This window comes from Hylaeus anthracinus, unplaced genomic scaffold (assembly GCF_026225885.1).
Source record: "Hylaeus anthracinus isolate JK02 unplaced genomic scaffold, UHH_iyHylAnth1.0_haploid 12001, whole genome shotgun sequence".
Lineage (NCBI taxonomy): Eukaryota > Metazoa > Arthropoda > Insecta > Hymenoptera > Colletidae > Hylaeus > Hylaeus anthracinus.
Genome location: NW_026534348.1, coordinates 7,456,932 through 7,482,430, shown reverse-complemented (window position 1 = coordinate 7,482,430; position 25,499 = coordinate 7,456,932). Strand labels below are relative to the sequence as shown.

At 38.3% G+C, this 25,499-nt stretch overlaps 1 protein-coding gene across 1 annotated transcript in view; it reads right to left on the bottom strand.

Annotated features, from left to right (window-relative positions):
• Positions 1–25,499, bottom strand: part of LOC128890614 (laminin subunit alpha-1-like) — a 96,648-nt gene that overhangs the window by 28,943 nt on the left and 42,206 nt on the right. The window contains exon 3 of the mRNA XM_054149267.1: positions 24,561–24,868. Coding sequence (XP_054005242.1) covers positions 24,561–24,868 — 308 coding nt within the window. The remainder of the gene's footprint in view (positions 1–24,560; positions 24,869–25,499) is intronic.

Here is a 25,499-nt window from a genome sequence, read left to right as displayed (position 1 = left end):
GAAGAAGCCAAGAACGTATTCGGAGTTCAAGGTTGACGTTTTCTACTAACAAGGGTAATCGGATGTTCTTGGCTACCGATAGTCTTCGAGAAAGAAACGAAAGCAACTGGCTCGCACTTTTATAGATACTGACAGTCGATTACGAAAGTTAACAAATTTATACAATTCGTAAAATTAAGGTTAGCTGACAACCAACGCTGGAAACTTGGTTAATTTTGTTTACTTCAGTATCGCTAAATTTCAGACATATTTAACTGTAATTGTGCATTCAGTATGCAATATTTTCACGTACAAAAGTTATGTTCTGCCACAGTTTTCAAGATCGCTCTGCAAATGTATAGTACGAGTTGATTATTATAATCCACGTGCATGGTATCGAGACGATTTAGAAATGATTTAAAACGAACATTTTAGATTTTATTAATCTTTGTTCACGTAGGGTAATCTTCCGAACTACTGAACCGATTTTAAAAACTTTTTCGGCAATAGAAAGCTACGCTATCCCCGAGTAACGTAACAAACATATATTTTCAATTTGAAATCTGAAAATTCGTAAATCGAGTCGGAAGAAAAGCGTTGCTTGGTTACTTTATCGGCGTACCCTGGCCAAACGGTGGGATATACGTGAAAATAATGTAATACAAAAATATTGGTTATTAATAGATCTAAAAAAATAGTCAGCGGTACGATGTACCTAGCTTTTGTATTAAACCACAATAACATTTTTTATGTTAAAAAAGAAAAATAAACATAACATAAAAAATGTTATTGTGGTTTAATACAAAAGCTAGGTATATCGTACCGCTGACTATTTATTTATATATATATTTACATATATATACATGTAGAATTGAGTAACCTCCTCCTTTTCGAAGTCGGTTAAAAATGAATTGAAAATTATAAGGAGAACTTTACAGGTACTTATTACGTATAATACGAGTATATTAATCTTGATATAAAGGAATCGTTTTATCATCTGAGAAATTTCACGAAGACAAAATTTTCAAGTGCGATTCAAGCGTGTGCTCCTGTTTGGGGATGCACTTTATTAACACTCGGGAACCAGACGTGTGAAAAATATCTTCGAACGCAACTCGCTTAAATTGAAAATGAAATATGTTTGTTAAACACTCGCGGCGGAAGGCTTCATGAAGTCATCGAGTAAACGCGTCAATTTTCACAACGGATCGTGTGAAAAATGTACAACGAACCGGTCTTCTCGGTTCGAGAGGCACCGCGTTTATGTTCGATGGGGTAGCCTCGTGTAAATAGTAGGCTCGATTGGATGACCCTGCAGGAAAACACGTCAAGGGCCATACTTGACGCACCCTAGCGCGACCTTTCCGTAGCGCAATAACGCGGAGACTCTAGTCACGCTGCACTTACCGGTTGATAGAGACCGCATGCTCGGCTACTATCAAGATAAGTCTGACAGTGTAAAAGATTTCTTTCTTTTCTTTCGACACCACGGTTGCCGTGTATTCACAGAGCCTCGTCTCGTTCGTAGATACAAGAGTAGTAACTCAAACATTTTCAACTCTGACACTTCAATATCGTCGGTGTGGTGTAACTCTAACGGTACATTTTTATTAGAAATAACGACGTGTTTATAAATTGTTTACGCGATTTATACGATTTATGTTCTAGGAACGAGACAATGACGAATATCAACGTATATTAATTGTTTACTTTTTAATTTTAAATGATCGCAATGTGGGCTCACAAGTGTATAAAGTTTGTTAGATTCGTGGGTATCGTAAGCGTAATGTATTCTAAATGTTTTCCTAGATGAGATTATTAAGAAAATACGATAATACGTAAGAAGAAATTGTTAAATAATAATGTAATTAACGTTACAGGTAATTTCAATTATTGGAAGGACCCGTGGCGATACTTTGCAATGATCGATGTATTCTTGTAAAAATTATTAGTTTCGGAAAGATAATATGTTTTTATTTAACCAGTCAACTAATTTCTGATTCAACCTTGTGTTTACCAGCAAAATAAAGTGAAACCAGAAATTACAAAGCACTGCCGTGTCATCACGTACGACGTTGTCCAACGACAGTATATAAAACATCAAAAGTGCAAGAAAAGTGCATTGAAAAATCTATGAATACGATATTTGGGTAACGAATTATCTTTATACAACGAAATAAATAATTCGCCAAGTATACATTGTTATAAATCATAAATATGAGCAATTTTAATAGACATCTCATTTCGTCAAACGTAATTATTTTATAAATAAATTGAGCAAAAGTCTCGAGATAATGATTTTCAAAACGGCACGACCATTCGACAACTCGATTTATACAAATAATTGCTTACTGGACGTTAAAAGCATAAATATATAAAAGGGATATCAGTGAATCGAAGACGATAAACAAAATGAATGCTTGGTGGACTCGCGTCGTTTCGGGAATAAATTCATGACTTGGATCGTTCCAAAAGCAAAAAACGCATGGATTTATTCTATCGCGGTAGACTTTAAATCTCCTCTTACCGCGGTGTCTAGTCATTTTCCAGGGAATCTGCGAAAGAAGTCAGACATCCACAGCGAGATCGCCGATGATCGCAGCTGGAACGGAGAAGAAACAGTTGCGTTCGCGGTAAATGCGCGACCGCTTCGAGGAAAATTAAAAGTGGTCGCAACTGCAAATGTCACGCTCGATCTCGCTCGGAGCATCCGAGTTACACGATTTTTTTGCGATCATGAGAGAACAGAGGCGGAATTCTCGTAGCCGAACCGGCCACGTGAAGTGCACCGCGTCCAGCCGAAGGCTCCCACGATCGAGTCGACTAGTCGCCTTCTACCGAGCACGAACGTATCCACAGCCTTGTAAGGATGCGGTCGGTATTAGCATCGAATGACAGAAATGGCTTTATAGTGGAAGCTCCGGAGATGAAGAAAGTCAATAATGACCGGATCGGCGTCGGTCAGAGGCTCCTCGACGAGCATTGCTTCGCTGGAATCGTGTGTGGATCGAGGTCGATTCTACCTCAACGGTGTCATTCTATTTGGTCATTATGACGCTTCAAACTGTAAAGGAATTTTCTGGATGAAAGTGTAATTTCTCATGGTTGAATCAATCGAAAGTTGTCTTATTCGGGTTGCGACTAGTGTTGACATAAAAATTTATAATTTTCTTTCTTAAGAAACGAATACAAATTTTAAAAATTAGGTTATAGAGATCGTTCGTTAAACTCAATTCAAATATATTATTTGCTTCCACAAGATCATTTCCTCTTTCCTTTCCGTTCGCTTTTATTTTTCTCCGATTCGTTTTTTAACTACTTCCAATACTTTTTCACCAATAGCTTTCCTGACTCTCCTATCTTTCCTTCAAATCTCGTTGCTTTTCTTCCCGCCTCTATTCTCATTATGTCTCTCTTCGTTTCCATCCTTATTATAGTATACATATATCCTGGCGTACATATTTCTATTCCTAAAAGCCATCTTATTTATGCGATTAATATCTCAATCGATTATGAATGAAAACAGCCCTTCCATGTTTGTCGATATGTGATTTTTAAGGTATGCATCCACGTATATATGAATAAATAAATCCATTCGCACCACGCAGCTCTAACAAATTCACGGTGACGTAAATACCACGGGGTTTTTTTCGCAGAAAACTCAAGACTCCTGCGCTCAGCACTCGCGATTTCATCGGTAACTTCCAAAGAGAGACGAACTGCCCCATCACACAAACCATTCATCCGTTTTCTACGCTTCGGTACTTTTGTTTTCGCGGGCAGGATGAAATAATGCCAAAGTGAATTGCACACTCTATTCTCGGTGTAGGCCAGATATTCTGAATATACAAGGAAGCGCTATTTTCTGACTGCGGCACCGCGACCAAGTGTGAAACGGAACGAGTAAAAAGTGTCCGGCTGCGATAATGCAGCGGCAAGTTTCAGTCGCGAGATTCGCTCTGGTGCCAGTCGCATTTAGAATTTTAGAGTAAGTCTAATTAATTATTACCTGTTAACCGTTTCGGCTTTCGCCATCGGCAACGATAAAGAAGAGAATTTGTGAATACGTAGAGGTTAAAATATTAAATACTACGACAAATGTTAAATCATCAAATTTTCGACAGTCTCGAGAGAAAATATTAACAGAAATTTTCACGAGTCTCTTAGTCTGGCGGTAAAGATATCAACGGATTTTTGTCGTATATTTTTAATTTTACAGAATCCTTCCTACCACCGAAGAAGATTCAAATTTGACAAAACGTACACGCGATAATACCAAGTTGAGTAATGAAACATTTACCGAATGATAACATTAAAAAGCACCTGCTCTGATTGATGATTATTATACGTTTATATGTTTATAAACGAGTGCTCATTTCACGAATTTGAAAATTACAACGCTTCCAATATCTTTCGGTAATAACACTGTACTCGTAAAAATATTCTCGGAATAAATAAATACCGCAAAGTATACTACACGCGTTTAAACGATAACGAGAACAAATGACAACGGCTCAATTTCACCGATTCTATGGAGTAATATTTAGAAACACTCTCCAGTCATGCGAAACGTGGAATCGCGAGTCACGAGCAACACGCTTTAGTGGTTGCTGCTTCCACGCGTACATGTTCTACATTCCCATTATAAATATGACCATACTCAGACTCTGGGAAGCATTTTTCGACCTCGAGTAGCCGCAAGGCGATTTCTTCAGAAGCTGCCACATCCAAGAATTCTAATAAAGACAAGTGTCGCCCTTTCTTCGGTGTAGCTCCTCCGAGGCCGAGGAACGAGTCTCTCGACTCACGACGACGCAAAGAGGAGCACTCGAAGCCTTACCGGCTCCAGGAACCGTCTGTCCGGTAAACTTTCTTGCTGGTGCACCTCCGCGCACCCCATTTACGGTCCTTGTAAGATACCAGACAATGCCAATTTATTAGTGGTGCCCCTTAGCCTCGGCTAAACGGGGCCTTACGGTCTTCCATCGCACCCATAAAGGGCGACACCTCGGTCCGTGAGAAACGCAACAACGACACGGTTATCTATTTTAACTTCCTCGAAAACTTTCAACTTTCACCCGAACTAAGATTCGATTCGTATTTCTACCATCCTACTACGAGTGATCTGTACTTTACGTACACATTCCAACAAATCATTTCATATCGTGATTAACATTAAGTAGAGGTTACCGTTCACGACGATGAAAAAATGAAATTTTTCATCTTTTTTTACAGAATTCGCATCCTTAAAGTATTTGGAACACGTAGGTAAGAGGATATTCTAATGTCTGAGGCATTTTAGAATTTACAGCGTCGGCTGGGAAATAAGTAGCTGCGTTTTTCGAAACAATTGTAGAGCGCAGAGCGCTCTACAGCTTTTACGTAATCGGAAACTATATTTTTAAATGATCGAATGTAAAGGCAGATAATTCATTTTTAGGTTGAATAATTTTCAAGCGGACGTATAATTCGTTAGAAAAATGCCAAAAGACGAAATTTAATGACCGCTACACTTGGTTAAATGTAAATGAACATTGTCGAAGATTATCGTAGATTGTAATGGCCATCAGGCTGAGACTCGCATACGTTATGCATTACAAACCCATTGTAACGGAGATTAGCTTGTGGACTCATAAAGTTGGTACTCGATAAAATGACGAATAAATATTTCTACTCGAACTATAAAGGCATAAAATTATGTCTTCGTATTAGAGAGACCGTAAAGTAATTTTCCCATCCAGTACGCAAATTTTCAATGCCAGATCGATAAAAACCAATGAGATGACGAATGATAAATAAGTATTGCGATTCGTAGAAACGACATTACTTTCCAGTCCATCTAATATGTATCACAGTTCGTTCTTCAGAAATGTGTTCCGACCAGTGCGACACCCACGTCTAAATTTAATACGAGCGCAAAGGGTTAAATGTCTAAAACTAGTTTAAACCTATCCAGTAAGAAGATAAAGTAATTCTTTAAAGAGCGCAAAGTTTCTAGAAATCAGCTAGACGACATCCTGTATCGTCAAGAGCATGTCCAATTTCGGAGAAGATAAATAACCTTTTGTCCCGTTTTTGCGTGATTCTGGTAACCCAGGCTCTGTCTCTAACGAGAAGGATTGCAATCTCGCACGATCCTTTGGACGACCGCCTCGTTACAAGACGATACAAATAGTAGCGGTGGTAAACGATCGCGCGGCGCTTATTGTTGCCGACACACGTGAAACAGCGAAACGTTCGCGCGAGACCGAGAAGACACGCGTGTATCTGCATTCTGTGTTGTCCAGGTATGCACGTACGTGCTTTACGAGCGGAGGTGTCGCTCCTCGAGATCCTGTCGCGGATAACAACGCGACGTGCGATCTGTTTACGATACAAGTTCCTCTAGTTCCTCTGCCGCCTTTTGCTTCGTCTCTTCTTCATTGTACGGAGAAACGGAGTTTGAGATACGTGTATCGCGCGCGGTGCAGCGTCGTTAGAAACAACGTTGAAAAAGAGCCACAGCGTAGATTCTAAATTAGATAATTGCATCGGTAGTCGGCGGTTGTTAGTGGACCAACCTTCTGTATTTTTCTATTTATTATTTGCGGGACCAGTGAAAACCGACAATTATGTAAATAACGTAAGATAATTCGCAAACTAATCAATGTTCCTTAATTGTAGCATAACGTAACCGATCGCTTCGAATGATCTCGGGCAACTGTCGTTTCGTGCAAGTATCTTAAAGATCCGCGGTCTAGTAATAATATATACGTCCAAATTGTTTGAAAACAAAAACCTCGTCACCGTGTAAAATTTCTGCGTTAAATACGAGGTACATTAAATAAGTTCCTAAAACTGAACGTTACGACGGAAAAACGTAAATGACAATACCAAAATAAAAGAAGCAACAGCGCCGATGTAGCAAACCGCAAGATCTCGTAACCCTATATTCAACCAGAAATCCTGGTCGTCGTCGAATCTGACGTCTAGCCGACATGAGCCTCATAATCGGATTATGTCGTCTCGCGTTACCTTAAATCCATCTGCAATTAATACGTCCACCTTCTACTTGGTAACAGGATACCGTCCTAAGTCCGGTTGTTTCACGCGTATGCGTACGCGCGTCCAGTGAATCGAAACGTGGTAGCTCGAGATATGACACCCCATCAAAATAAGGCATGCCACGAGTGAACCGTACATAAAGGGTGATCCACTAACGTTTCCCACCGATAGATAACTAGGAATTAGAGACAGAGAATTTTACAAATTCGAATAAGCTACTATTGGAACCTCATCGACATTCGACAAACCCATTCTGATTTATTTTAATATCTCATTATGAGAATCAATTTTAACACAACGTTTACAGAACACGATCGTTTTTACTCATTCCTACGGTCACGAGGTTTTATAGAAACCGTTTCACTTATGCTGACTTTTGTGCATATAAAAAAAGAAAAGCATATATAAAAATCCATTTTTGTCTAAGCCTCCTAATTTATTGTAGTAAATCGACTTTACTTATTACAGTATTACTCCAGTATTAGAAATCTGATACAAAATCTCCGTAAACCCAGTGTTCGAGTAAGTAATTGAATAAGTCACGTGAAGTTGTTTGAAAGTACATGTAATAGTACCAAAACAGTATTTGGTGGAAAAGTGAAATAATTAAATAATTTTCGACCAGTTGGTGTGCATATGATTCAAAGAAAGACAATTTTTTCAGTTTAAAATAAATGATTTCTTATAGCTATAAATAATACCTATTCCAATTATTAGTAAATAGTACATTATATTATAAGAGCTATTATTAATAAATAGTAGTTTCTTTAAATATTTTGTATAAGTATGTACAAACTTGTGTAAAATTAATTCGGAATTATTTATCTGATATTTCTCAATAATGCTGGCGTTACTATAAAATCTATTCATCATTCAGATAGTTATGACATACGAGAAAATAAAGTTTAAACGATGGAGAACCACTGGCGAAACATGATAAGATTTCTTTTCGATTACTACCAAAGAAAAGAATATCCTCCAGCAGGAATTCAATTTAATTAAGCAACCGAATGAACCTTTTGAGGGGGAAACGAAAGCAAGTTAGACCCTCCAAGAATGATTTAGTGATACAATTAAGTATCGATTCGAATGGAGCACGAAAATAAATTGTATTGCCATTTTGAAATAAAATAACTGAAGTAATAGTCTGTAATAAAAATAAAAATATATTTTCATGCTGAATAATTCTTGTAATATTTCTTTCTTTAAGATTATATTAGATTAGATGTATTTGTTGTAGATCTATAATATTAAATTAGGTACATAAAGCATTCAAATCGTATACAAATGTTTGTTGCACGAGACAAATTTTTTTAAACGAACTTTCAATATATCGACGTTTCGTCTCTAAATTTGAGATCTTAATCAATACTATTGAATAATGAATGAAGTAACGCAATAAATAGTAATGGATTACATATTATTATTATTTTGTTACTCACCAAAATTAATGTATAATATAAAAATTGTTTAAGACGTTTTGAGAATTATCGCAAAAGTAAGGGTTGAAACGTTAATATTTTAAGATCCTGTTTCAAGGATGAAATTGTTCGTCTAATTTTCTATTTGTAAGGTCTTTATTGGGTTATATATTAATTGAAATTGTTTCTCGATTCAAGCAGCTGATACTATTAATATCACTATAATTATTTTCATCCTTTTTTAAGTACTACCAAATTCTGAGAATATCCAAATTTAATCCTCTGCACCCGAATCGTTCTGAACTATTCGCGACAGCTGTCGTTCTCCTTCATCCAGATTTCTGCGAAACCTATTAATTGTGCATCTTGCAAAATATTGATGAAGATTCTAATATTGCGATTTCTGTTTCTACGAAACCCGTTGCTTGTATCATTTCTTACAATTATGTATAGTTGATGTTCAAACATGTTTTATATTTTATACAAATGATAGTGAATTCTAAGAAATAGTTCTAAGAAATAATTGAAATTATTAAAAGAAATTTGACATTTCCATATTGGAAGAACACTTAACGCAATTATAGAGTGAAATATTTCTACAAAATTTTCAATATTACACAGTTCTTTGTGACACCCGGTACATGCGATCCAGATAGAAATCTACCATAGGCGACTACAGGTTTCCAGGAAATTATGTAAAAAACCGCGTTGTGTTGGGTGGAATATACTTCTACTACATTAACATCCAATTAAATTGAACTGTCGATAATTAAAATTGTCAACGATTTGTATCATGTAGGAACATATACCAGATTATTTGCTACTATTAATTAAATTTATACCACTTTTATGATGTTTTATAGAATAGTAAAAACTAACAGCGACAACTTTCTTTATCGAATCTGATTTTTACAAGCATTTTGATTAGCAATGTAAATTCAAAACATGTTCTTCTGGTTCTTTCCTGTCTTTAAAAGAGCAATGTGTTGACAAAAATGATTAAAATTACGTAAAATTTATTCTAAATTCAAAAAAAAAAAAAAAAAAAATTAAGCGAAATGCCAAACAAAAGTACTATACAAAAAAAAAGGTAAAATTTATTCCAGCAAAAAAACATCAATCTAAAAATTGTAACTGCTCGAAGAAACGTATGGAACGTGTTAATGAATCAGAACGCAAAGCAATGATTAACCAATTCTGGAATGTAGGTGATTTTAATAAGCAAAACATACACATTTCTCCATTGTAATGTTCGACGTGAAACTGTAAGTAGAAGAAGGCCGAGAAATTATTCGGACACTTCGAGGGTTTATGCTTATCAATTTTACCTGATCACGTGTCATGAAAACATTTTAGTCGGTTTCGGTTCTTCTCACCCTGTATTATATTAGTAGAAAAGTCCGCGAGACCAACGAAACGTTAGTATTTCTGCAGTTGAGGTGTTTTAATCAGCTAGCTCGCTGAAATTTCGCGCTACGCGACCGCTGGACAACTTCTTTAAGACTTCCTGGAGTTATCGCGACACGTCCGTCCGTTGTTACTTGCTTCTGAAACTCGTCTGTGGAAAATCAACGAGCGGACACCGCGCGGTCTGCCATAGAGATTCCGAGCGCTGGGCTTTTGCCAACCTGACGTTGGCTTGGGCCTCGTTCCGTTGCGGCACGATTGCCAAAATTAATTCACGTGCGTGCGTGAACCGTGGCGATCGGGGAAGTGTGCGCGAGATCTGGACGTTAACTAGAAACCCTGATGGGTGTGGTGGTGAAATTAGTCTGGAAGCGAGAACACGAGGAAGTGCACGCATCTCGATCCGATATAAACTTCCGTCGAAGAAGGGACCAAATGGTGGCTCCCACTTAGAGCTATTAATCTTTCGCTGCGTCCATGTCGCGTATAATATCGGCCCCTTTGAACTTCTGTACAGGGTGAGATACCTTCAGCATTAGACAGTCCTTTCTTGGCCACTATCGAAATACTGCTTTCTTTCCGTAGGAAACCTCCCGTTGAGGTGCTAAGTGAAATCGATGAGGTACTAGAAGAACTTGATAAGGTACATGTTTACGGTGAGATAGTGTAGAACGGTGTTTCTCAAAATATTAGGTTGTCCCAAGAGTTTCTTTCGTTTTATTAATAGTTAATGTATACACAATATTTTATGTCTTATGTTAGATTACTGAATTGTGTACGATTCATTTTGCTCCATTACTGTTACAACACTAACATCAAAGAGATTAGAATGTCTATTTATATAAACACTGCCACAGAAAATAATTGAATGCAACTCACGAAAGAAACTTTTGGGACAATCTAATGTATTATTCGATGAAATCGAAAATTGCAAACAAAAATTGTAAAAGGACAATCAGACATCGCTCGGGCGAAATGTAACGAACGAATTAAACCAAACTTTGGATTCGCAAGTTGACAAGAAAAGTTGAATCTGAATAACCCATCTCTAATTGATAATAATACAAATTCATAATTACGAGGTATCGGATACTGACGAACGATAAAGTCATTCGAGTAGATGATCCTCTGATTAAGTTTAAGCAGCGTAACAGATGGATACAGTCTACAGATAAACAATATCAAGAATCAGCCTCGTTGCACAATACGTGAGTTTTTTTCTGGACAATTATCAAACCTGATGTTGTCTAATTTATTGTACGTATTGTGCACGGTGCAAAGGGGACGGCTGATAGTTATATGCTGTAATGTATAGATGTATCTCACAGACTCTCGGATACGTTTTAAGATGTTTTGGGGGCACGGTTGCTCGTTACAAGCGGAATCGCCTTCGTCGCCCAAGAAAGTCTGAAGAAACGTATTATTGCGGACTTTGGGTGGTCCAAGACCTTCGATTTTACGGCTCGATTTGCTTACTCGAGAACTCCCCTGTGAACCATGAAATGGGCCTGCCCACTAGACATTAAAAACGTTCAGGAATAAATGAAAATACCGATTTATTAATATTGCTATACCTTTCGTTTCTAATTGCGTTTCTCTATAAGAGATATTCGATTTAAGCACAAGTTAAGAAAAAAAAAAAAAAAAAACGTTAAAATTTGGTAAACTATTGCTGCTTATTAACCCTTTGCCCGCAGGACGAATTTTTTATATTTACAGTTTACTCGTAAGACGTTTACTTTCAAAAATAAAAGTTGAAAACTCAAAAGACCTAAACTAATGGTGCGATCCTGTTGCTTTGTCTTTAAGAAAGAAAAAAAAAAAAAAAAACAGTCGAACAATCGAATTAAAAAAAAATATCACATTATAGAGAATGACAAAACGAAACTTGTTTATATTTACCGTTTATTCGTACGATGTTACAGAGATAAAAATTGAAAACTTGGAAGACCTTTCTCCTGAAATACAATTTTTCCAACGAACTTCTAACTTCTCAATTTTTATTTACAAAACTAAACGTCCTATGAATAAACTGTAAATATAAAACAGTTTAGTCTCGTCATCCCCTATAAGCTGATATTTTTTTAAAAGTTTGTATTTAACGAATACAAACATTTCTCTGAGACATTTAACGTATCGCAATTCGAGCGGTATCAAACGAACCGAAAGCGACTCGATTCAAAAAATACATCTTTACCCTTAAAGTCTAACGACTGCTGATAGTGATTTACCACGAAGCCCAATCGATCTTTGCACTCGAATCAACATCTCCGGGGTGGAGAGGGATCGGGTACGGAGCCCTCACGGGATCCATGGGGTCTCTCCCATGGATCGCGGAACGTTCATCTTTTTTTTCTTGTGCCGTTTCTTTGCTTAAGGAACCACGCCGCGAATACTTGTACGTTCGTTCGGCTCAGTGCCGGAGGAGCCGAAAGTATGCAGGTACCGTGTACAACCTGCACAGGTAAATACCTGCTCCAGTATACCTGCGGCGCGACATAAGGCTGCCTCCATAAACGGCCCGGTACGTACTGCATTTATTCTTTCTCAGCCCTTTGCTCTTCCTTGCACGAGCATCCCCGCTGCAAATACTCGCGCCTCGGATTACAGGGAAAACGAATAATGACGTGTGATTCACAGTTATTATAAGAATTCACTGACGACATGGCGCTTCGACTATCGTTCGTTTCTTCCTTGCTTTACGCGTCGTTCAGAAGTTTGTTCATACTTCTATTTCAGACTTAATGCTTAAAAATATAAAATTTATGACTCTAACGAGCGAAGTAGAAATATTCATTCGTCATTTTATTATGTTGGAGTACCAACTTTATGAGTCCACAAGCTAATCTCCGTTACAATGGGTTTGTAATGCGTAACTTATGCGAGTCTCAGCCTGATGGCCATTACAATCTACGATAATCTTCGACAATGTTCATTTACATTTAACCAAGTGTAGCGGTCATTAAATTTCGTCTTTTGGCATTTTTCTAACGAATTATACGTGCGCTTGAAATTTATTCAACCTAAAAATGAATTATCTGCCCTTAAGTAGAAATATTAACTCGCCATTTTGTTTTCACAACTATATGTCCACTCTTGGAATGTACGAATATATTTTAGTATTATATTCTAGAAATATTAGGGTGACCAGAAAGTAATGTCGTTTCTGTGAATGTCAACACTTGTTTATCATTTATGAGCTTACTGTGCAATAATTGATCGTTATAGATCAGGTGTTGAAAATTTGCACACTGGATGACAAAAGGCTGTCGATAACGAGAACGATCACATAATTGATTAAAAATACAAACATATTACGAATGTATTTGTTTGAATTGAATATAAAAGAAATGACATTACTTTCCAGTCTACCTAACACGTGATTATTGGAACAATTATGCTATTCACTGTAGCTTTCTTGAAATAAAGAATCACCTTACTGGCGTGTATCAGCTGAATCTGTCCGCCACCTACGGAGTGTTGTACCTAATCCGGTCGGTCCTATCTGTACTTCGAGAATTCTACTTTTTGGGATAGTAAGCGCCACGAATGAAGGGACCGGGAAGTCGTTGGTGGAACGTTGTTGGAAAATATCCGCGTAACACGTCTCGCGAAGCACGTAAGTGCCTCGACTCGTTCGAGAACAGGTCGAACGTCAGGTGAAAGAATCGCCTTCGTGACGTCGCGCATTCTCCACCTTCGAATGCAATTATTTAATACAACGGAACGTTTACTTCTCCCCCGTGTGCACGTGCATCGTTCGTCCTCCCTTGCACGCCGTCGGTTCAGTCCAGTTTAAAAATAACCAGAAGCTGTGCAGTGCGGTATGGGCTTAATTGCCGTGAAGTCGCCCGACCGTGTGTGTGTATGCGCGACGTAACAGGAAGAGATCACGTTAAATATGGAGAGGGGAGAGGGGAGAGGAGAGAGGAGAGAGAGAGGGGGAGAGAGAGAGAGAGAGAGAGAGAGAGAGAGAGAGATGTGGAGAGAGAGAGAGATGTGGAGAGAGAGAGAGATGTGGGGAGAGAGAGAGATGTGGAGAGAGAGAGAGATGTGGAGAGAGAGAGAGAGATGTGGAGAGAGAGAGAGATGTGGGGAGAGAGAGAGATGTGGAGAGAGAGAGAGATGTGGAGAGAGAGAGATGTGGAGAGAGAGAGAGAGAGAGATGTGGAGAGAGAGAGAAAGACTGGAAATTGCTAGTCAATTCCAGCGCGAGCGGTCCTTTGTCGCCTAGCTTTCATTCAAGGTAGACACGAGCCACGGATGCTGGTTGGCGATAGTTGCCCAACGCACTCCGCGATGCCTACATCCGCGACGCCTAAGCTGAGCCTTTCGTTTCTTTAGCGTTACCGATTATAAGTGATACTTAGCGGCGAATGTATGGAATCGTTGAGTAATGGAAAGTTTAGATAATGGTTCATAAAATTGGAATTTTTATACCTTTACTCATTTCTTCCTAACTCCGGAATTTATCAATACATTCTCTTCGACAAAAGCTTCTTCTCTTCGTAAAAGTGCTATCCACACGTAAACAATACAAAAACTTCATGTGACAGTGACTACTTTTACATGGCGATGAAAGAAATGTTTGTGTTCTATTTTTGCCGAAATATGGAAGTTTTTCGTATACATTACTCCGTAACAGTTAAACTACTGAACGGATTGGAAAACAATATTACAAAGAATCGTTGGAAATTCGATGGCCTTCGATATGGCATCTTGCGCGATCGAATCGCACGTCTCTAAGTCGAGATACGGCCTAAAATGTATCTCAGAAAAAAATTCAAAAATTCATACAAAAAAATTTTTCATTGCAAATTCCGAGTTTAGCGGGCTCTAATATGTAAAAAACAAATTTGTGGCGTTCAATGTACATTTTGCCTGTAAACTAGTGTAGCCCTCCAGCAGTCACCGAATAGTTACTACACTCGAGTTAATATATTCCCAGAAGTGAGTACAGTAAAGTAGGGTACAGTAAGTTAGTAAATTTTCAGAAATCTGCCCAGAGTTCCTCGTTATTAACATCGAATAACAGACCGTTGTACAGTAATTATCATCATTATTCGTAAACACCGCGAGTTCTCTATCGATCATTCGAACCGCGGCGCGGCGTACCGCTCCACTCATCATCGTCGAGAACCTTTCTCGCCCTCCATTTTCACCGCGCGTTCCGCACTCGGAGGTAAGTCACGACCCTCTCGGAGTCTGCGGTAACGGTGAACATTTCCACGGAACCGCTTATTCCACATAAACAATCCTAATATCCATTATAAATCAGCGCAGCCTCGAATTATATTTAGACGTGGCGCAACGGTTCGAGCGCATCGCACGATATATTTCACTCGAAAAGTTCCCTTTATTGCCGTCACTGTGTCTCCCCGAACCAGGAGGTTCCATTGATTTATCTTCAACCCGTTCTCGCCCTCGATTTTCTCACATTTTGAACCGCGGCGACCGCCGACCGGTCACGACGCGGCACCGTGTCCTGGTGCCGGCCCCGTGAGCATCCTCGGGGCTCCATCGCGACTCTTAAAAGTCTCCCTCACAATCGGCGGTGTCCAAAGTGGGTATCGTGCCACTTCCTGGCCAGCCTAGCGCGCCTCTTCCCATGATTATTACGAAAAGGAACGCCGGTCATCGAACAGGAATTTATAGCGCTTTCGGAGACGCTAATTGGACGTCTGTTATGGCGGCCAGTAAGTCCTTCGACCGCTTCGAACCTTTATAACTGTTCCAGAACTCGACGAATTTTTGTGAAAGTTACAGGTAGGCGAACGAATGACGGTCCTCTTCAGCTTTGGCTGCGTTTCGTCGAGCTTGTGGGGGTTTCTTGACCTACTCGATAATATTTGCATCGACCCCGACCAAATTCAATGCTCCGTAACGTATGATATTTGTCACGTTTTCTTCGCGTAATAAACACTTCATGCGTAACTTAAGGCGGTCAAATTTCGTGACTCAACCTCGTATGAAATAATGTTAATAAAGCCTGCGTTATATATCATTTCTAGCAAATCCGTTTTATATATTAACTTAGTAAAGTTTTATACGTTAGTTTTCGAAAATTCGTTTCGTACAATTAGTTTCAGTAAACGTACGTTTTTAACATTAATTGAATAAATTGATGTTTCACATTAATTTTAGTAAATCCGTTTCATATATTGATTTTAGTTTTATACATTTTATACATTAGTTTCAGTAAATTCGTTTCGTACATGAATTCAGTAAATTCATCTTGCACGTTAATTTTAGTAAGACATATCACAAACCGATATAAATGTGAATTTTTGTTAGATAAAGTAATATTTTGAGAGAAGTTAAGAGAAACTGATCTGATCCGCAGAAAAACGGTACGTCGGTGCAGACGTTTGAAAATTTAGAATCCGATGGTCTCCTGTACCGACCGTCTCAGCTGCATCTTTTTCCCTATCTTTTACGATCTCGCTGTTTACAAACGGCGGGTCATTTCCGTTTCTTGTCGGCAACACGGCGACAAGAGAGCTCCGGGCACAGTATCACGGGCTCCGAAATATCTTAATAACGAGGTCTGGCTGGGTTCGACCGCGGCGCAAGATAATAATTCACACCATTTCTGCGTTGGAGCACAGAATGTTCGGGGCAGAGGGACCGGGACTCTTAACAAATAAGAAAAGCATAACGGAAAGAAAGCAGGAAGAAAAGAAATGTTCGCTTACGGTGCGCGCGGAGAATCACCTGTTCGCCGCGGTGAAAAAGCAAAAAAAGATGGACGCTGCGTGGTGGTATGCAAGGGTCCTGCACCGCGGTCTGTAATTATCGCCAGTGGCCATGGGAATTGAATTACGAGTTAAATTCGTAACGTGCCACGGTGTCCGCGTACCGACAAAAATCAAAGAACCGCCGTGCGGGCTCTTAAAGAGCTTCGCGCGGTAAAAGAGTTCGTTCCGACTGATCATCTGGCATACTTTGATCACACGAGCTTTCTATTCGGGTACAGACACTTTCATGTTATTAATGGTCATCCGACTCGACGAACAAAAACCGTAATGGCTGCTATTTTAAATCATTTGGATGGATTCGAAATTTTGGCGAACCGAGCGCAATTTTTCTTTTCGATGGTGAGGAGTAATTCGAAACGTGTAATATATAATAAACACAATAATATATAATATATAATAATATATGAACAATATATAAACATATATAAATATATATATATATAATATATAAATTATATAATTTATAATAATATATAAACAATAATATATAATACAATTGGCGAGTTTTATATCTGTTCTTTGTGTAAAATGAGTAAATCTACTTTAAACGTACGGATAAATATATTCCCTTAGGATAGTAACAATAATATACTTCGCTTTAAATTGAGAAAAAAAATCTGTAATACCATTACGAACATTTCATTAATTTACAATTTATCGTCAGCTGCTTATTGTATTCATACCGAATTATATTTTGCAACCTGTTGTAGAAGAACGACGCTATTGAGAAATTTAACGCAGACGACTTAAAAATTGATTCTACTTGGACTATACGACTGTTTTTGAGACGTAATACGGCAAGACGATTGAATTATCTAGAATCGAGCGGGAAATTTGTAAAACTTTACGCGAACATTGTAATTAATTATTGAGAAAGATATTGGTATTGCGAAGTTGAAGCTTTAATAAAATCTGCTGGTTTAGATTCTTGTACTAAAAAAAAACTAAAATTATTTGACGAAATATCTAGAGGGCTAAAGAATTTCCATTTGATAAAATTCCAAAAATGTTCTCTCCAGATTTTTGGTAAGTAGTACAGCTCTAAATACGTCGAAATACTCGAAAACAAATAAAACGTGTACATCCCATAACGCTTTCGCTACGGATGACGCGCGTGTCCGTCCAACTGAAAATATATGATTGTTTTTATTATTTTTCAGTTTTCATTTTTTTTTCGTTCGGCAATCATATTATATATATAAACAAGTTACCAGAAATATATGTCTTTCAAAATAATCACGTTGGAACAATCGTGAGAAATTTTTCATTAAAAAAAATATCATAATCGCAGCTCCCAGCGAACGGTTACTTCTTTCCGTCCGCAGCGAAAGTGTTAAAAGACGGAAAAGTTACGGAACAAAATTTTACTTCCGTAATTCGATAAATACATTTGAAAGTTCGAATATGCCTGAAAATTTTTCATAAAAATTGACACGAACTTTCTGGACGATCAAATAGAATACCCGGTTAACCTAGAAATCGTGGCGAGTATAATTCAGCAATTATCAGCTGATCAGCTAGTCGGTGCAAAGGCTCGTTGCCTGGTAACAATATCCCCGGGTACCTTTACCGAATACCTCGCCTTTCATTCAAATGTTGCGGCGGACGTTCGCACGAGGTCCGCGATTGTGCGCCCCCGATAAAGGGCAGGCTCGCTCGTGTTACTTGGCTGCATCATCCTCTGTGCCGTAATGCCCTGGCGTCGACTGGAAAAACGAGCAACGCTTGCCCCCGCTCGAGAAGCGATCTTCCACCCCACGGGGTATTATTTACGCGACTTCGTCTTCCTCCATTCTTCTCGCAGGCCGAAGGAGATGATTCATTCAGTGGTTCGAAGACGACGTGGCAGGTTCGAGGACCTCGGGCTCGAACAACCGAGGGACCGCGCAGCTCGACTCGTTAATCCGTGAACAATGAAAGATTTCGTTGGGCGTCCTGTCGACCGGAGTCGAGTGCCACTCCGATGCCTCTTTTCACTTTCGAATCTACCGCTGGCCCACCACCGACCCCATCGAAGGGTTAGTTCTTCATTCTGCTCTGGCTGCGACCATCTTTTCGGTAACCGTGAAATCGATTCTGCGCCTGCTCCCTGACGTTCCACTTTCCCTTCTGGAATCGGTGATACTTCTGAAGCATTTATTCAACTCTCGATTGCTCGGTAACACGTAGAAAATTTCAGTGCGAGATGTTAACCATTCGCTGTTGTATTTAATTCAGACATGGCTGACGCGTACTGGTCGAAATTAATTTCCGAAGAACAAGCAGTGATATATAAAATGCAAGATTGTCGAGGTGTTGGATTACGGAGGACTATTTGATATTAATTGCAATCTGTTACAAAAAAGGGAATAATATTCAATGTTTTTGTCTTTGAAAAATTGAACGCGTAGATGTTTCACCAAATGGTTCATATTTCTCCTATTTCTCATATTATTCCAAATGGATCACTTTTTATTAATCTGTTATTACAGTAATATCTCAGAATCTATTATTATTGTCTAATGGCTTAAATCATTTAGTATGGTTCTGTGGTGGCTGAAACAGAAAATTGAACAGACGAGATAGTCATACGCCTGAGAAACAATATACCTATCTCATTTAGTTCGACAGATCTAAATAAAAATATTCATATATCAAATATGCACTTCATTCGATACTTAATCGAGTTTTAAATCGAGTTTTAAATGTTCCACGTTGTACGAAATTTCTCAATCTTCGTTACTCGAAAATAGATATATTTAAATTTTATACCGAGATTCTACTCTACTTCTTGTTCTACGCCTTTTTTTTTCTGCCGTCAAAAGCAAGTTTATAATCTGCTTATAACATCTCACCCAGTATTATAAACAACAACTACTCTTCCAATAATTTACCGCACACGTTAACTTCGTCCGTACAAAATGATGTATTTCATTTCGTTTCATAAATCCGAATAAAAATGATATCTTAAACGCGCGGTTCATCTGATATCTTCTCTTTTTTTTTTTTTTGTCGTATCAAAAACTACTTCGGCTGTTCCACGTTTAAGATTCTTGATCTCGCTGAAGTCCAGACATCTTACATATTACAGGCCACGACACTGAAACGAACCATTTGGATACGAATAACTCCACCGACGCTCCTCTGTCGCCGAAATTAACGACGGTCCCTTTACCGAGCTTTTGATAATCATTTGTATCCGTCTAGTAATTGTGTAAACGTGTTCTACGCTCCAGCCACGCAAGACAGGATAAAGGTAGTCCATCACCATGACCATTTTAGGTAGGAACAAATTAATTTATTTCGCTGGCCGCGATCGCGTGGGCGGCGAGCTCCGATCTCGGTGTCTCGTCACGCCAATCAGTAGCGCAAACAGAAGTTAAATTTAAAATGAGCTAGCGACTCGCACGAAATGCGTGGAATGCTCGCAGGCCTCGCGACACTCGCAAATACATTAAGAGCCGTTCGCCGCTACTTTTACAAGAGAAAAGGGTGTCACGACGGTCGCGTCGGTCTTAAAAGACACGGTAATTTCGCGAAAATGGGAAAGAGGTACGAAATAACGCACTTTAAACGAACTTCAGCCATTCACTCTAGTCGTGGCAGTTATATGCAAGTGTTCGAACAGAGATAGACGATAATCAAATAACTGTAGTTTGATAAAAAAAAAAAAAAAAAAAAAAAAAAAAAAAACTGTAATTTATCTTTTATTGCGAACTGTTTACTAGCGACAGCCGACGTTTTAATATTAATTCTAATTCTACGTAAGATACTTTGAAGCATCTCTACATTTCACGACTTTTAAGATCGTTAAAAAGAAATACCGAGTCTTTTCAAAATAAATAAATCACTTTTCAATTTTACGCCCGCATTCTCCGAGATGCTATTTTATTTTTGAACCTTTATTTCAGTTCCAGTTAATTTCTTTTTTGAGGAACAAGAAACGCGGGGAATATATGAGACGCAAAGTTGAAGCGGTTTCAAACGAAATAAATCATCCCGCTGATGTGATTTTTTTAAATAGAATTGTGTTTCACTGCCAACAAAAATAACGGCACGAGGCAAGAATTTGATGGAAGTAACATTTTTATCTTCTAAATAAAATAAATACAGAGGAGAATATGATGACTAACGATGACACTTATGAACGAATCTAACGCAGAATAAAATTGGACTCGGATGGATCTTTGTAATAAGTATTACAGTTTTAATTTTAGCGTGCTACAAGTAAATTTTTTGTTTAATATATTCAATTTATCAATACGTATTAGTACTATCCATGAACTGTTCTTGTATTATTTCGGTGGTTACGTTCGATAAAAGGAAGATAATGATTAATCGTCAGATAATGCATAACAAATATCGCATAAAGACAAAATAGAAAAAGTAGAATTAAGTATATACAAATTTCAATCATTAATACGTTCAATAGTTTACTACGAAGAAAATAGAAATTCTATACAGAACGTGTCGTATCAATTTATTATCAAGTTTAAACTGTTTTGGTTTCAACCATTGTTATTCTTCAATTCACTCTCAGTATACTTTAAGTAAAGATTCATGAGATTAAAGTAATATTCAATTGATGTGTTATTTTAAACTTTGACTTATAAATTAAAGGGCACCAAGGATTTCTATTTACACACCTTTCCAATTCGTGTTTTACTAATTACCTCAGAGAATGTTTCCACTGAGTTATCGATACGATCGTGCTGGACACGAAAACATTAAACTCGTTAATGGTCTCTGATTAGTGCGGTATGAAATAATTGTAACATCAAAGTAATACAGCAGTGATACAACATCGATTTAATGTTGGCGCGTGAGTCGAAAGAAACAATCACGAAGAAATGCTGACCGCTCGTAAAATTAATAAGCGCAATGAACGTTAACGAGGACCATAAATATGGCCTCCGCGGCTTGCTTATCCGTCGATTAGCATAATCACCCTTGATACCCGTAGACTATTATTTAAAAATATCACGATGAATCACTGTACATGCCCACTTTATGAAGGTTCTTAGCAGGATCCCTAGCCCTCAAAAGTTCGACACTTTGATAAAAAATAATGGCTCGTCGTCTCTGTAACAACTTCATTTTATATTAACTCAAACGCTAATTTCGTGAACGCTATCGAAGTTCTTCGGGCTAAACACTTTCATGAGAATATTAATTAGAAGTCCTTGAAAGAAGCTGCAATGCAAATAGCGGACTTATTTACGAACAAAAATATTTGTCAGCTTCCGCTGCTGTCAGGAAAATGTTGAAAAAGTAATTGATTCACAGCAATTCACGCAATGCATCGAGTAAACGCTGAACAGAAAAATTATTCCCGATGTCTTCTTTTTTATTTCACTTGTATGTTATTAATAATCTGTCGTTCATTTTTTCACTACCACATTCACGGTTAAAACGATACTTAATTAGAACCATATTTCAGCCAGATGCGTGGAAAGATTTCATCCGTCATCGCTATTTTTTTTTCTCTGCATTTTCTACGTAACTGTTCATAACAACGCGATGTTCGCGTGCACCGCATCGAAAGAGTTCGTCAACAAAGTTTTTTTTAATTAAGTTTTACTAAGAAATCACCTCTTCTGCGGGCGATACGGCACGCCGCGATTATTGGCCCAAGATATCTTAGCATAGTAAGGAATAGCCATGTAATCAGTATCCAATTAGAGACCCAAGGCTTCGACCCATCCTCGTCTTCTCTAATTGCACGCCGAGATTTCGACTATCTTAACGTATCCATTATTTCCCCGCCAACGTTGAATTTTACTCTCGTATTAACGTAATAATTGCTCTGCAGATACTGTCGCCCATATTGTGCGGGGCTCGACTGCAGTTTTTAAGAAATACAACGCGGATAATTAATTGTGTCCTTCGTCCGTTTACAGTAATTTTTTTTTTAAATAATTACTTGTGCGACGAAGCAATTAATTTATCAACAATTAATTACTCGCGTTCGATAATGTCTATTTACTTGTGTTCGTCAATCTGAATCAAAATTTTGCGTTGAAATTCAGTTGCAATCATGAAACATCAACATTTTGTACGTATCAACGTTTCTTCTCTGAAACTAAACGTCGTATGAATAAACTGTAAATATGAAAAAACTTTCGTTTCGCCATTCTCTATAAAGTGATATTTTTTTTAAATTCAATTGTTCCACTGTTGTTTTTTTTTTTCTTTAAGACAACTGCAACAAGAATTACACCGCTATGAGATCTCAGGAAAAAGGGTCTTTTAAGTTTTCAATTTTTATATCTGAAACTAAACGTCGTATGAATAAACGGTAGATATAAAAAAAGTTCCGTTTCATCATTTCCTACAAGGTAATATTTTTTTTTAAATTCACATCTCTACGCCTCTTAAAATTTCCAGTAAAAATCGTCCGGCAGTCGAAGAGTTAATTATTTTTGTGGGGCAGTTGGTGCTTGTCCGATAGTTGCTTTTCTTTCTGAACGGTAACTTCGTATCAATACATTCACGCCGGTATTTTACAGGCGGGTCTCTAGTACCAAGAACTGACGAAAATAATAAAATTCTGAAGCTGAACATCGGAAATTTGTATCGTTAGGTCGAAGATAAAAATAACGAAATATGTTTCGAAATATCAACGTTGTAAATATGTAGTGCATAAAATAAAACGATTTTCATAATTTTCTTATAATAACCACTGATGAAATTTGAAGTGACGCGACTTAAGTTGAAACGATCGTGCTGATTACATGTCAACAAGACTATTTCATTGCCACGATTGACAACGGTCGTTATGATATTCGCAAAGTGTTTCACCATTAACGAGTTTGAAGCGTACAATTTGGGTTCCCGACAGGAACAAACAACACAATGCACATCGTCGAGCCGCCTAATTGAATCGAGGAGAAGAAAAACAAGCGTGACTGAGCGGCCACCGCTAACTAACCTTATTAAATAGCAGAAGGGCACAATTAACGGAAAAGTTCCCCGGGAACACGAGGCACGGCCAAGGCGGTCTCTCGTACTCCAACGTCCTTATTATTTACCAACCCTCCAGAAAAAGGGCCGCGATGCTCGTTAAAACGTTTTTCGCGAGCGTCGTTCGCAATTTGTTGGAGATCCACTTCGGTTATACCTGCTCGCCGCACGCGAAATTCCGAGAAAGGGGCCAGAAAGTGGCCATCCTCCTCCTCTATCCTCCCGGTCCGTCGTCTATCCCCGTCTCTCGTGTTTTGCGTAATCAGGTACCGGTCCTCTCTTTTTCCCATCGTTTCCGTTCTTTCCTGACCCCCTTTCGCGGTCCCTTTTCGCCGCTCCGTCCGCGCGGGCCCACCGGACATAAATTCGAGCCAAAGTGAACACAATGCGTGAAACCAGACTAACGAGCGGGAAAAGGCGACTTTACGATTTTTCGGAAAGGCCCGACTCCCCGCCCATCGCGTTTACGCGGACCCTCTAATGGCGACATAATGTAAGGCCACCACGGTTTAGCTCTCGGAAGGTCCACCTTGCCAAGGGAACCTGAAGGATAAATCGATTCGTATACCGGAGTTCTTCGAATAATGAAAGCTACCTCGTGGAATTGTTCGGTAAGTGTCATCTGTCTCGAATTTTGTATCGACTGAACTGGTCTTTAGAAATCGGGAATTATGTTCGCGGCAAGTAAAGTGGACGACGGCTTATGTATTGGAGAGAGAAGATGTTATTCATTATTTGAATCGAGAGGGACGAACAAATACTCGGGTTTGAATAACTCTGTTCTCTCTTCACGAATGCTTCAACTCTGTTCCTTACGATTTCATTTTCAATAGTCACACGTCGAGATATTCACGTATGAAGTTGTGCAAATCGTAGACGTCCTATAGTTTGTACGCACGTGCACGGTACAATTAACTTTGCATTGGAAAATGTCTGATAAGTAATTACATCGAAATCGTGTAGAACCATTCCAGTTAGACCTAGTATTTAAGAAAGGAAAGTATCTTACCTGTTTAAGATCCAAAACTATAGTTATATACTCGAATTGGTCCCCTCTTGCAAGCGTGGGACTCTGCCACCACCTTCCAGGATTCGAGTCCAGGATGTTGGTAATATTATGCCTTTTGCCGGGATCGGGACTCCTCGCGTCGCAAACCGCGCATCTTGATGATTCGGAGGGTTTGCAAAATGTCTCTGGTCCCTCTTCACCGCAGGTTGCGTTCACATAAACATTTGCCTTTGCGGCGACGTTAAAAGTCGATGGAAAGAGGCCACTATTCTTCAAGCTTTTGCTCCCGCCATACAGTCCAGACGAACCTGAAATTAAAATAAGTTACCGTTATATACAATCTATACGTACAATATCGTCGCAATAAAATGTGAATTATTATTGATCTATGTTGAACACTTTCCTCTACGTAAACTGATATGTATATTTTCATATCTATATATTTTTAGTTCCTTTAATATCAAGTTATGATCGTGGTGATGCTAAGTGAAATGGGTTATTTCATGTGATTAGATTGATTTTGTTCGTTGAAATGTTATTTTAAAATGTAAAATTCATGCGATAAAATTATAGAAACTAAAGTTTCTAAAAGAAATACTTGGTAAAGTTTTAGTTGAAGTAGTTGATGATGAAATTAATAGAAGTGCATTATGCATTGGTAATTTTAGTAATAATGCAAATAAATAACTAGGTAATCCTCTTTAACCTTATGCGAATCTTTTATATATACTCGTTATATATACTTTTTAAGCGTGATTTAATTCAATGATCGATGTATGTATCAATTGAGGTTTTAAAATAATGTTACAGTCCACAAACAATTTATATATAAAAACTATTTCACGATTTCCCACTACTTTTGAAGTCGGCAAATCCTAAAGGACTTATATGGAATTAAATTTGCAAAATCTAGATGAATTCGTGTTAAATTCGCCTGAA